Consider the following 14665-nt stretch of genomic DNA (forward strand, 5'->3'; position numbering starts at 1 on the left):
GTTTCTGGTAAAATTTTACCATCCAGTTGTAAACATTAATATATGAGGTCTCTACTTTTTCACCTTTTGTTTTGCCTATCTGCTTGAGGTTTTGCAAAAACACATGGATATGAATATTTTATGAATAATGTTCAAGTTCAAAAGTTAAAAATGATCACTTTAATGTTGTATTTCATTAAACCGATGATATTTTTTTAGATAGATTTTTTTGTAATGCTCCACAACTACATTCAGCCTTTGTAGATCCATTAAAAGTCATTTTAACATGAACTTCGCTCATCCTTTTTGCCCACATTAATACTACCTACTTTATTACACCAATATTAAATAAAGATATGGTGTATTGACAGAAATATGTTTTTAATTTGTTTTGTTTTACAAAATTGCATCCAACACATAAAAAATGTTGTCATGACACTCTAGTGTAACTTAATTTTGGTAGATGTTTGCCAGAATAAAATGTATGTTCAGGTCATTAAAGACTCTGTAGTTTTCAGCTTCATTATGAGCAAGAAAATATCAAGTCCCTGTTGGAGTCAGTCAGAGCATTTCCATAGAGAGCCACTTTGCATCAGCAGCTCCATGCTCCAGTGCTCTGGGAGAGTTTATAGTCCTGAGAGTTGAACTCTGGATGACTGACAGCTGTCCTTCATGACAACAGAAGACACAGAAATGGTCCTCATCAAAAACATGACTTTGACCTGCGTCCTCATCTGGACTCTCCTCTGCTGCTGCTTCACAGGTAAAGTCCAGAGAATCAAACTCCTCTCCTCTATGAACATCCGTCCCTCTGAAATGAAGCCGACAAAACCATGACGCTGCTTTATGTTTCTGTCTCTGTGTCCTCAGAGTCCAGAGGTCAGGTCACAGTGACTCAGCGTGGAGCAGTGAGATCTGCTGTGGGAGGCTCCGTCCCCATCACATGTAGGACCAGTCAGGATGTTTATGTGTCGAGCAACAACCACCGTTTAGCCTGGTACCAACAGAGAGACGGAGAAACTCCTAAACTGCTCATTTACGATGCCAGCACTCGAGTATCAGAGATCCCAGATCGTTTTTCAGGCAGAGGATCAAACTCTGACTTCACTCTGACCATCAGTGGAGTTCAGACTGAAGATGCAGCAGTTTATTACTGTCAGAGTTTTCATTATATCAACAGTCAGGATGTGTTCACACAGTGAAAAAGCGTCGTACAAAAACCTCCCTCAGTCAGACTGAACAGAAACTGAAGTGACAGCTGCAGCTGGAAGCTACTGCAGAGACTGATACACTTCACTGACACACACACACACACACACACACACACACACACACACACACAACAGTAGTTACTTCACTGGTCTACATGATCACTTACTGTATGTGTCACTATAAATATTTTGTCAGATTTTTGAGACCCTGTTTTTTTTGTGTTTCATTACATTAAGAAGTCCATTCGCATTTCAGCTATCTCTTCATTGACACTGTAATAAATCCATTATGTATGTCGATTTAAAATGTTGATATGCGCCAAAAAAGTTTTTATCCTGATGAGACCCTTTGGCCCCCGTGATTCTCGCCCTCATTCATGTATTTAAAACACTGTAGCAGGTTGAATTTTAAAGCTCGATATTTAAAATTATTCTGGGAAATAAGCTTCAAACTTATTCCATAAAATAATGTACCTCTCCTTTTTCTGACTGCTTGATGGGAAAAAAACTGTCATAGATTTTGACTCAGCTTTTTCAAAGATTACTTAATTTCAGTTCATCTCAGTTTCTAAAAACATTATATAACAGATAGTTTACATAATTTCTGCTGTCAGCACTGAGGTTAAACAGCATGATATGTTGAGGACAGCTACAGCTCACTGACTCTGTGTGTTTGCATATGTGTCCTGCCTCTCTGCTCCCAGACGTTAAGAGGACAGTGTTGATCAGTGTCTGTCCAGACCTTTCAGAGACACTGAGACGCCGGCAGCACAATGATGATGTCACTGAGTCTACTGCTGGTCACCCTGGGGCTCCTTGTTCAGGGTGAGACTCTCTTCTGAAAACTTTGCTTCAGGATGCAACCAGGTTCACCTCAGTGATGTTCTGCTATGATGGAGAGACACTGAAACAAGCAGCAGTTACCTTCTTCCATCTATTCTCCGTGTTCAAGAAATGATGCTCTTCTGTTTGGATGTTGATCATCTTTCTCCTGTTTTTTATATTTTCCAGGTTCATCAGGAGAAATCATCCTGACTCAGTCTCCTGGATCTCAGTCTGTTGTAGCAGGACAGACTGTCTCTATCACATGTGAAAGCAGTACACTTATAGGTGATGACATTAACTGGTACCAACAGAAAGATGGAGAACCTCCTAAACTCCTGATTTATGATACTACAGAGCGGCAGTCTGGAGTTCCAGATCGTTTTAGTGCAACGGCACATCAGACTGACTTCACTTTGGTCATCAGAGGAGTTCAGACTGAAGATGCTGGAGTTTATTACTGTCAGCAGCATAACAGCTTCCCGTTCACACAGTGAAACAACGCAGTACAAAAACCTCCCTCAGCTAAAGAGGAACTGATCTGCTTCAACAGCTGCACACAATCTAAAAAAAAACTACATCTTATGACCAAAGAATATTTCATAATTACACCTAATTGTAATATTTTCCAGTGAAAAACGAAAACATGACGGAAACGATTAAAATCTTATTAACAATCTTCTCAATCAAAATGTTACAAATCCACAGTCAAAGTTTGATTTCAACTGTTTATAAAAATACAAGTTAATGCGGATGAGCATACATTAAATATTTTTTCATTTAATTTTTAGTATTTTCTTGGAGTGTTAGGACATTCTTCTTCTCGTATATCTTAAAAACATGAACAATGTTGAACTGTATCAATAAATTTATACTAAGTTGTGCCAAATTAACCTATAATATCAGGAAAATGGATCCTGACATTTTCATTCAAGTTTCTAGTAAAATTTTTCAATCCAGTTGTAAACATTAACATCTGAGGTCCCTACTTGTTTCTCCTTTTTATTTTGCCTGTCTGCTTGAGGTTTTGCAAAAACACATAAATCAGAGTATTGTGGTAATAAAATTTCAGTTAAAAATGATTAAGATTGCTTTAATGTCATATTCCATTAAGCGGATTATAGGATTTTTTTGTACTGCTCTGCAACTACATTCAGGCTGTTGCAGTTGCATTAAATGTCTTTTTTTTGTTTTTAAGATGATTTTTTTTGGTGTCTGTCCATTAAAGGCAATAAAAGCCTTTAATGGACAGGACAATTAAGAGTGAAAGGGGAGAGAGAGAAGGAGACATGCAGCAAAAGGCCAAGGCCTGAATCGAACCCAAGGCCGCCGCCACGAGGTTACAACCTCTGCATAAGGGGCGCTGCTCTCTCCACTGAGCCTCCAAGCGCCCCATTAAATGTCAGTTGATGAATGTCACATGAAATTCACTCATCCTTTTTGCTTGCATAAATTCCACCCACTTTATTAAACCAATGTCAAATAAGACCTGATGTATTGACAGAGAAATAGTTTTGATTTGTTTTGTTTTGTTTTACAAAATTGCATCCAACACATAAAAAATGTTGTCATGACACGCTAGCATAATTTAATTTTTGGTAGATGTTTGCCAGAATAAAATGTATGTGCAGGTCATTAAAGACTTTGTAGTTTTCAACTTCAATATGAGCAAGAAAATATCAAGTCCCTGTTGGAGTCAGTCAGAGCATTTCCATAGAGAGCCACTTTGCATCAGCAGCTCCATGCTCCAGTGCTCTGGGAGAGTTTATAGTCCTGAGAGTTGAACTCTGGATGACTGACAGCTGTCCTTCATGACAACAGAAGACACAGAAATGGTCCTCATCAAAAACATGACTTTGACCTGCGTCCTCATCTGGACTCTCCTCTGCTGCTGCTTCACAGGTAAAGTCCAGAGAATCAAACTCCTCTCCTCTATGAACATCCGTCCCTCTGAAATGAAGCCGACAAAACCATGACGCTGCTTTATGTTTCTGTCTCTGTGTCCTCAGAGTCCAGAGGTCAGGTCACAGTGACTCAGCCTGGAGCAGTGAGATCTGCTGTGGGAGGCTCCGTCTCCATCACATGTAGGACCAGTCAGGATGTTTATAACTCTAACTGTTTAGCCTGGTACCAACAGAGAGACGGAGAAACTCCTAAACTCCTCATTTACTATGCCAGCACTCGAGCATCAGGGATCCCAGATCGTTTTACAGGCAGAGGATCAAACTCTGACTTCACTCTGACCATCAGTGGAGTTCAGACTGAAGATGCAGCAGTTTATTACTGTCAGAGTGAACATTATATCAACAGTCAGTGGCTGTTCACACAGTGAAAAAGCGTCGTACAAAAACCTCCCTCAGTCAGACTGAACAGAAACTGAAGTGACAGCTGCAGCTGGAAGCTACTGCAGAGACTGATACACTTCACTGAGGACACACACACACACACACACACACACACACGGTATATGTAGCATGCATTCATATCATCAAATAATAAAAAAAACTATTTTATTATCTGACAACATCTTATAATACACCACAAAATCCACTTCTCTTCCTTCGGTAAATAATCAGAAGGTTGTTTAATTTGTCTGGCATCTCTTAATCCCAATTTCAATTAGGAATCAGCAGTTAATAAACTCAGAGAAAGTAATCTAAGCCAAGTTTTTTGCCTTCCCTAAAAGAAATGAAAGGTCATTTCAAAGTTTTGAATAATCTTTCCTTATTTCTGCCTTCATAAATACCTACAAAACTGTTCCTGTCTTTCCTAAAATTCCCCTCTTCTTTGATATTACATCTGTCTTTTCTCTGTCAGACAGGCTCTTTTAATAACGTATTAATCAGTATTTGGTACTAATAAAAACACCTGCCTTCCTATATAAATATTAAAAGGTTTTGGGGCCTTTTATATAATTTATTGTGGAATCTGTTGTCAACCAAAACAATATATAAACCTTGGTTTGTCATATTTCACAGTTAAAAAAAAACGGACCCCAGAGCTTTAATGTGAAAACAAGCAGGCAACAAAAACTGAAGGAACGGACGCAAACAGAAACAAGTACAGGAGAAAAAATGGACTAGAGACAAAGCAGATGATGTGAGGAACATGAGAGACAAGAGACACCAGCTTCAAATGCAGATGATGTGACACTGCAAAAGAGAAAACACACACAGACTAAAGACACAAAGGGAGGAGGGTGTTAACGAGGGACAGGGGACAGCAAGGCTAATGAGGGACAGGTGAACCAAATCAGGACAGAAAAACAACTACAAACAAATCTAGCTACTTGACATGGTTATTTATTCAAAAGTTTGTTTAAGAAGTCTAAAAAATGTTCAATACAACATAATTTTTAACAGCTTGGACATCAAAAAAAGACCATACTATGTAAACGTGTCGGTCCATGCTGTCAGCACTGAGGTTAAACAGCATGATATGTTGAGGACAGCTACAGCTCACTGACTCTGTGTGTTTGCATATGTGTCCTGCCTCTCTGCTCCCAGACGTTAAGAGGACAGTGTTGATCAGTGTCTGTCCAGACCTTTCAGAGACACTGAGGCGCCCGGCAGCACAATGATGATGTCACTGAGTCTACTGCTGGTCACCCTGGGGCTCCTTGTTCAGGGTGAGACTCTCTTCTGAAAACTTTGCTTCAGGATGCAACCAGGTTCACCTCAGTGATGTTCTGCTATGATGGAGAGACACTGAAACAAGCAGCAGTTACCTTCTTCCATCTATTCTCCGTGTTCAAGAAATGATGCTCTTCTGTTTGGATGTTGATCATCTTTCTCCTGTTTTTTATATTTTCCAGGTTCATCAGGAGAAATCATCCTGACTCAGTCTCCTGGATCTCAGTCTGCTGTAGCAGGACAGACTGTCTCTATCACATGTAAAGCCAGTGCACTTATAGGTGATGACATTAACTGGTACCAACAGAAAGATGGAGAACCTCCTAAACTCCTGATTTATGATACTACAGAGCGGCAGTCTGGAGTTCCAGATCGTTTTAGTGCAACGGCACATCAGACTGACTTCACTTTGGTCATCAGAGGAGTTCAGACTGAAGATGCTGGAGTTTATTACTGTCAGCAGCATAACAGTTTCCCGTTCACACAGTGAAACAACGCAGTACAAAAACCTCCCTCAGCTAAAGAGGAACTGATCTGCTTCAACAGCTGCACACAATCTAAAAAAAAACTACATCTTATGACCAAAGAATATTTCATAATTACACCTAATTGTAATATTTTGCAGTGAAAAACGAAAACATGACGGAAACGATTAAAATCTTATTAACAATCTTCTCAATCAAAATGTTACAAATCCACAGTCAGAGTTTGATTTCATCTGTTTATAAAAATACAAGTTAATGCGGATGAGCATACATTAAATATTTTTTCATTTAATTTTTAGTTGTTTCTTGGGGCGTTAGGACATTCTTCTTCTCGTATATCTTAAAAACATGAACAATGTTGAACTATATCAATAAATTTATACTAAGTTGTGCCAAATTAACCTATAATATCAGGAAAATGGATCCTGACATTTTCATTCAAGTTTCTAGTAAAATTTTTCAATCCAGTTGTAAACATTAACATCTGAGGTCTCTACTTGTTTCTCCTTTTTATTTTGCCTGTCTGCTTGAGGTTTTGCAAAAACACATAAATCAGAGTATTGTGGTAATAAAATTTCAGTTAAAAATGTTTAAGGTTGCTTTAATGTCATATTCCATTAAGCGGATTATAGGATTTTTTTGTACTGCTCTGCAACTACATTCAGGCTGTTGCAGTTGCATTAAATGTCTTTTTTTTGTTTTTAAGATGATTTTTTTTGGTGTCTGTCCATTAAAGGCAATAAAAGCCTTTAATGGACAGGACAGTTTAAGAGTGAAAGGGGGAGAGAGAGAAGGGGAGACATGCAGCAAAAGGCCAAGGCCTGAATCGAACCCAAGGCCGCCGCCACGAGGTTACAACCTCTGCATATGGGGCGCTGCTCTCTCCACTGAGCCTCCAAGCGCCCCATTAAATGTCAGTTGATGAATGTCACATGAAATTCACTCATCCTTTTTGCTTGCATAAATTCCACCCACTTTATTAAACCAATGTCAAATAAGACGTGATGTATTGACAGAGAAATGGTTTTGATTTGTTTTGTTTTGTTTTACAAAATTGCATCCAACAGATGAAAAATGTTGTCATGACACGCTAGCATAATTTAATTTTTGGTAGATGTTTGCCAGAATAAAATGTATGTTCAGGTCATTAAAGACTAGTTTTCAGCTTCATTATGAGCAAGAAAATATCAAGTCCCTGTTGGAGTCAGTCAGAGCATTTCCATAGAGAGCCACTTTGCATCAGCAGCTCCATGCTCCAGTGCTCTGGGAGAGTTTATAGTCCTGAGAGTTGAGCTCTGGATGACTGACAGCTGTCCTTCATGACAACAGAAGACACAGAAATGGTCCTCATCAAAAACATGACTTTGACCTGCGTCCTCATCTGGACTCTCCTCTGCTGCTGCTTCACAGGTAAAGTCCAGAGAATCAAACTCCTCTCCTCTATGAACATCCGTCCCTCTGAAATGAAGCCGACAAAACCATGACGCTGCTTTATGTTTCTGTCTCTGTGTCCTCAGAGTCCAGAGGTCAGGTCACAGTGACTCAGCGTGGAGCAGTGAGATCTGCTGTGGGAGGCTCCGTCCCCATCACATGTAGGACCAGTCAGGATGTTCTTGTGTGGAACAACAACCATCTTTTAGCCTGGTACCAACAGAGAGACGGAGAAACTCCTAAACTGCTCATTTACTATGCCAGCACTCGAGCATCAGGGATTCCAGATCGTTTTACAGGCAGTGGATCAAACTCTGACTTCACTCTGACCATCAGTGGAGTTCAGACTGAAGATGCAGCAGTTTATTACTGTCAGAGTCGTCATAATATCAACAGTCAAGCTGTGTTCACACAGTGAAAAAGCGTCGTACAAAACCTCCCTCAGTCAGACTGAACAGAAACTGAAGTGACAGCTGCAGCTGGAAGCTACTGCAGAGACTGATACACTTCACTGACACACACACACTCACACACACACACACATACACACACAAATACAAATTCTTTACAAAACTGGGACAAAAGACACACTTCAGAATTGTTTCTGTCAATAAGGTGAAATCTAATGAAATTGATAACTGTCACCTGTTTTCTTGAGCTGTGTTGAGGTGTACCTACAAGCTATTTAACCCCTGAAATTTGGGCAAACTGGTGTGATCTCTGTTGAAAACACGAGGAAAAAGGCAATGAGCAACTTGGCAAGAAATGTCCAGCAAACTGGAAGAACTTAAGAAAAGGTGTCAAGAAAATTACCTGAAAATTACTTTTGAGAAAGAGGAAACTTTTAAAAGTTCCAGCGAAAACTCTCAAGAAAATTGTATGTATAATTACTGTAACCATTTATTTTAAGTTCATCACTTCACAAAGTCTTTTTCATGTTTTTAGGAACTTTTTGGGGGAAATTTTCTTTTTTTTTTCTTTTAATTTATTGTTTTTACTAATTTCCTGCAAATTGATGGGTCAAATCCCGTAAAGTTGCTCATTGCTTTCCATATTTGTGAATGGAGTCAAACCAATATGTTTCATTTTTTAAGGTTTGGGGCCTCTCAGAACATTTATTATACAATCTGTGATCCAACAAAAAAAAAAAAAAAAACTCTGACATGTCACATTTCACAATTCAGAACTGAAGGAACACGATGCAGAAAACCAGGAAGGTAAAGTCAGCAAAAGGCAAGTTTCAATGTAAAAACAAGCAGACGATGAAAACTGAAGAAACAGGCCAAATAAAATAAAGTAAAGGGAAAATAAAACTAAACTAGAGACAAAGCAGATGATGTGAGGAACATGAGAGACAAGAGACACCAGCTTCAAATGCAGATGATGTGACACTGAAAAAGAGAAAACACACACAGACTAAAGACACAAAGGGAGGAGGGTGTTAACGAGGGACAGGGGACAGCAAGGCTAATGAGGGACAGGTGAACCAAATCAGGACAGAAACACACAAAGACAGGAAGTTAAACAGGACATGACACATGAGGAGTGACTATCAAAATAAAACATAAATCACATTACAAACAAACCTAGGTACTTGACATAGTTAGGTATTCAAAAGTTTGCTTAAGAAGTCTAAAAAATGTTCAATATCACATAATTTTAAACTGCTTGGACATCAAAAAAAGCTGTTTCAACAGCTGCACAGACACTAAAAAAACTACCTCATATGAAGAAAATATACTTTATAACTGCATCTAATTGTAACATTTTACACTAAAAAAAAAACATGAGGGAAAAAATATCATTTTATTAATGTTCTTCTTAGTCAAAATTTTACTAATGTTCAAGTTCAAAAGTTAAAAATGATCACTTTAATGTCGTTTCCATTAAGCCAATGAAAGGATTTTTTTGTAATGCTCCACAACTACATTCAGCCTTTGTAGATCCATTAAAAGTCATTTTAACATGAACTTCGCTCATCCTTTTTGCCCGCATTAATACTACCTACTTTATTACACCAATACTAAATAAAGATATGGTGTATTGACAGAAATATGTTTTATTTTGTTTTGTTTTACAAAATTGCATCCAACAGATGAAAAATGTTGTCATGACACTCTAGTGTAATTTAATTTTTGGTAGATGTTTGCTAGAATAAAATGTATGTTCAGGTCATTAAAGACTCTGTAGTTTTCAGCTTCATTATGAGCAAGAAAATATCAAGTCCCTGTTGGAGTCAGTCAGAGCATTTCCATAGAGAGCCACTTTGCATCAGCAGCTCCATGCTCCAGTGCTCTGGGAGAGTTTATAGTCCTGAGAGTTGAACTCTGGATGACTGACAGCTGTCCTTCATGACAACAGAAGACACAGAAATGGTCCTCATCAAAAACATGACTTTGACCTGCGTCCTCATCTGGACTCTCCTCTGCTGCTGCTTCACAGGTAAAGTCCAGAGAATCAAACTCCTCTCCTCTATGAACATCCGTCCCTCTGAAATGAAGCGAAGCGATAAAACCATGACGCTGCTTTATGTTTCTGTCTCTGTGTCCTCAGAGTCCAGAGGTCAGGTCACAGTGACTCAGCCTGGAGCAGTGAGATCTGCTGTGGGAGCCTCCGTCTCCATCACATGTAGGACCAGTCAGGATGTTTATTATGATAGCCCGTACCACCGTTTAGCCTGGTACCAACAGAGAGATGGAGAAACTCCTAAACTCCTCATTTCATCTGCCTCCTATCGGAAATCAGGGTGTCCAGATCGTTTTACAGGCAGAGGATCAAACTCTGACTTCACTCTGACCATCAGTCAACTCCAGGCTGAAGATGCAGCTGTTTATTACTGTCAGAGTTTTCATGTCATCAACAGTCAGTATGTGTTCACACAGTGAAAAAGCATCGTACAAAAACCTCCCTCAGTCAGACTGAACAGAAACTGAAGTGACAGCTGCAGCTGGAAGCTACTGCAGAGACTGATACACTTCACTGAGGACACACACACACACACACACACACACACACAAATATAAATTCTTGACAAAACTGGGAAAAAAGACACATTTCACAATTATTTCAGTCAATAAGGTGAAATCAAATGAAATTGATAAATTAGCATTTAACCCCATGAAACCTGGATTGTCACCTGTTTTCTTGAGCTGTGTTGAGGTGTCTCTACAAGCTATTTAACCCCTGAAATTCGGGCAAACTGGTGTGATCTCTTTTGAAAACACGAGGAAAAAGACAATGAGCAACTTGGCAAGGAATGTCCAGCAAACTGGGAAATGTTCTTTTTTTCATATTTATTTATTGTTTTTACTAATTTCCTGCTAATTTGTGGGTCATGTCTTGTTAGGTTACTCATTGCTTTCCATACTTATGAAAAAGGTCAACCTGATTTGTTCAGGTTGAAAGTATCAATTGGAATAAAAACACTTATATTTATTCAGATTTTAAGGTTTGGGGCCTTTTACAACATTTATTGTACAATCTGTGGTCCAACAAATGAAAAAATAAACTCTGACATGTCACATTTCACAATTCAGAACTGAAGGAACACGATGCAGAAAACCAGGAAGGTAAAGTCAGCAAACGTTTCAATGTAAAAACAAGCAGACGATGAAAACTGAAGAAACAGGCCAAATAAAATAAAGTAAAGGGAAAATAAAACTAAACTAGAGACAAAGCAGATGATGTGACACTGAAAAAGAGAACACACACAGACTAAAGACACAAAGGGAGGAGGGTGTTAACGAGGGACAGGGGACAGCAAGGCTAATGAGGGACAGGTGAACCAAATCAGGACAGAAACACACAAAGACAGGAAGTTAAACAGGACATGACACATGAGGAGTGACTATCAAAATCAAACATAAATCACATTACAAACAAACTTAGGTACTTGACATAGTTAGGTATTCAAAGGTTTGCTTAAGAAGTCTAAAAAATGTTCAATATCACATAATTTTAAACTGCTTGGACATCAAAAAAGGCTGTTTCAACAGCTGCACAGACGCTAAAAAAACTACCTCATATGAAGAAAATATATTTTCTAATTGCATCTTATTGTAACATTTTTCACTAAAAAAACAAAACATGAGGGAAAAAAATTTTTATTTTAACAACAGTCTTCTTAGCCAAAATTTTACTAATGTTCAAGTTCAAAAGTTAAAAATGATCACTTTAATGTCGTTTCCATTAAACCGATAAAAGGATTTTTTTGTAATGCTCCACAACTACATTCAGCCTTTGTAGATCCATTAAAAGTCATTTTAACATGAACTTTGCTCATCCTTTTTACCCGCATTAATACTACCTACTTTATTACACCAATATTAAATAAAGATATAGTGTATTGACAGAAATATGTTTTTTTTTAAATTTTGTTTTACAAAATTGCATTCAACACATAAAAAATGTTGTCATGGCACTCTAGCGTAATTTGATTTTTGTTGTTCGCTAGAATAAAATGTATGTTCAGGTCATTAAAGACTCTGTAGTTTTCAGCTTCATTATGAGCAAGAAAATATCAAGTCCCTGTTGGAGTCAGTCAGAGCATTTCCATAGAGAGCCACTTTGCATCAGCAGCTCCATGCTCCAGTGCTCTGGGAGAGTTTATAGTCCTGAGAGTTGAACTCTGGATGACTGACAGCTGTCCTTCATGACAACAGAAGACACAGAAATGGTCCTCATCAAAAACATGACTTTGACCTGCGTCCTCATCTGGACTCTCCTCTGCTGCTGCTTCACAGGTAAAGTCCAGAGAATCAAACTCCTCTCCTCTATGAACATCCGTCCCTCTGAAATGAAGCCAACAAAACCATGACGCTGCTTTATGTTTCTGTCTCTGTGTCCTCAGAGTCCAGAGGTCAGGTCACAGTGACTCAGCGTGGAGCAGTGAGATCTGCTGTGGGAGCCTCCGTCCCCATCACATGTAGGACCAGTCAGGATGTTTATGTGTCGAGCAACAACCACCGTTTAGCCTGGTACCAACAGAGAGACGGAGAAACTCCTAAACTGCTCATTTACTATGCCAGCACTCGAGCATCAGGGATCCCAGATCGTTTTTCAGGCAGAGGATCAAACTCTGACTTCACTCTGACCATCAGTGGAGTTCAGACTGAAGATGCAGCAGTTTATTACTGTCAGAGTTTTCATTATATCAACAGTCAGAATGTGTTCACACAGTGAAAAGCGTCGTACAAAACCTCCCTCAGTCAGACTGAACAGAAACTGAAGTGACAGCTGCAGCTGGAAGCTACTGCAGAGACTGATACACTTCACTGAGGACACACACACACACACACACACACACACACACGGTATATGTAGCATGCATTCATATCATCAAATAAAAAAAAAAAACTATTTTATTATCTGACAACATCTTATAATACACCACAAAATCCACTTCTCTTCCTTCGGTAAATAATCAGAAGGTTGTTTAATTTGTCTGGCATCTCTTAATCCCAATTTCAATTAGGAATCAGCAGTCAAATAAACTAAAAAGTAATCTAAGCCAAGTTTTTTGCCTTCCCTAAAAGAAATGAAAGGTCATTTCAAAGTTTTGAATAATCTTTCCTTATTTCTGCCTTCATAAATACCTACAAAACTGTTCCTGTCTTTCCTAAAATTCCCCTCTTCTTTGATATTACATCTGTCTTTTCTCTGTCAGACAGGCTCTTTTAATAATGTATTAATCATTATTTTGTACTAATAAAAACACCTGCCTTCATATATAAATATTCAAAGGTTTTGGGGCCTTTTATATAATTTATTGTGGAATCTGTTGTCAACCAAAACAATATATAAACCTTGGTTTGTCATATTTCACAGTTAAAAAAAAACGGACCCCAGAGCTTTAATGTGAAAACAAGCAGGCAACAAAAACTGAAGGAACGGACGCAAACAGAAACAAGTACAGGAGAAAAAATGAACTAGAGACAAAGCAGATGATGTGAGGAACATGAGAGACAAGAGACACCAGCTTCAAATGCAGATGATGTGACACTGCAAAAGAGAAAACACACACAGACTAAAGACACAAAGGGAGGAGGGTGTTAACGAGGGACAGGGGACAGCAAGGCTAATGAGGGACAGGTGAACCAAATCAGGACAGAAAACAAACTACAAACAAATCTAGCTGCTTGACATGGTTACTTATTCAAAGGTTTGTTTAAGAAGTCTAAAAAATGTTCAATACAACATAATTTTTAACTGCTTGGACATCAAAAAAGACCATACTATGTAAACGTGTCGGTCCATGCTGTCAGCACTGAGGTTAAACAGCATGATATGTTGAGGACAGCTACAGCTCACTGACTCTGTGTGTTTGCATATGTGTCCTGCCTCTCTGCTCCCAGACGTTAAGAGGACAGTGTTGATCAGTGTCTGTCCAGACCATTCAGATACACTGAGGCGCCCGGCAGCACAATGATGATGTCACTGAGTCTACTGCTGGTCACCCTGGGGCTCCTTGTTCAGGGTGAGACTCTCTTCTGAAAACTTTGCTTCAGGATGCAACCAGGTTCACCTCAGTGATGTTCTGCTATGATGGAGAGACACTGAAACAAGTAGCAGTTACCTTCTTCCATCTATTCTCCGTGTTCAAGAAATGATGCTCTTCTGTTTGGATGTTGATCATCTTTCTCCTGTTTTTGATATTTTCCAGGTTCATCAGGAGAAATCATCCTGACTCAGTCTCCTGGATCTCAGTCTGCTGTAGCAGGACAGACTGTCTCTATCACATGTGAAAGCAATACACTTATAGGTGATGACATTAACTGGTACCAACAGAAAGATGGAGAACCTCCTAAACTCCTGATTTATGATACTACAGAGCGGCAGTCTGGAGTTCCAGATCGTTTTAGTGCAACGGCACATCAGACTGACTTCACTTTGGTCATCAGAGGAGTTCAGACTGAAGATGCTGGAGTTTATTACTGTCAGCAGCATAACAGTTTCCCGTTCACACAGTGAAACAACGCAGTACAAAAACCTCCCTCAGCTAAAGAGGAACTGATCTGCTTCAACAGCTGCACACAATCTAAAAAAAAACTACATCTTATGACCAAAGAATATTTCATAATTACACCTAATTGTAATATTTTCCAGT

The 14665-nt window shown here is 38.9% G+C and overlaps 1 protein-coding gene, 1 pseudogene and 3 gene segments (V, D, J or C); all 5 read left to right on the plus strand.

Moving 5' to 3' along the window:
• The first annotated feature begins 1969 nt into the window (after positions 1 to 1969).
• LOC121938601 (immunoglobulin kappa variable 6D-21 pseudogene) lies at positions 1970 to 2509 on the plus strand (annotated as a pseudogene).
• Positions 2510 to 3822: 1313 nt separating this feature from the next.
• LOC148186704 (Ig kappa chain V region 2717-like) lies at positions 3823 to 4344 on the plus strand. The segment is given in 2 exon segments: positions 3823 to 3914; positions 4022 to 4344. Coding segments are annotated over 2 exon segments (414 nt in total).
• Positions 4345 to 5594: 1250 nt separating this feature from the next.
• LOC148186705 (Ig kappa chain V-III region MOPC 63-like) lies at positions 5595 to 6134 on the plus strand. The segment is given in 2 exon segments: positions 5595 to 5640; positions 5827 to 6134. Coding segments are annotated over 2 exon segments (354 nt in total).
• A 1313-nt stretch (positions 6135 to 7447) lies between these two features.
• Positions 7448 to 7997, plus strand: LOC148186706 (Ig kappa chain V region 3547-like). The segment is given in 2 exon segments: positions 7448 to 7539; positions 7647 to 7997. Coding segments are annotated over 2 exon segments (423 nt in total).
• Positions 7998 to 9883: 1886 nt separating this feature from the next.
• Positions 9884 to 12741, plus strand: LOC148186707 (uncharacterized). Its single transcript, XM_088090759.1, has 3 exons — positions 9884 to 9995; positions 10128 to 10422; positions 12362 to 12741. Exons 1-3 carry the CDS (start codon positions 9912 to 9914, stop codon positions 12739 to 12741), a joined length of 759 nt encoding a protein of 252 aa, XP_087946885.1. The 5' UTR covers positions 9884 to 9911.
• The last annotated feature ends 1924 nt before the right edge of the window (positions 12742 to 14665 follow it).

This window comes from Plectropomus leopardus, chromosome 17 (genome assembly GCF_026936395.1).
Source record: "Plectropomus leopardus strain MGB_pleo_1.0 chromosome 17, ASM2693639v1, whole genome shotgun sequence".
In the NCBI taxonomy this organism is placed as follows: Eukaryota; Metazoa; Chordata; class Actinopteri; order Perciformes; family Serranidae; genus Plectropomus; species Plectropomus leopardus.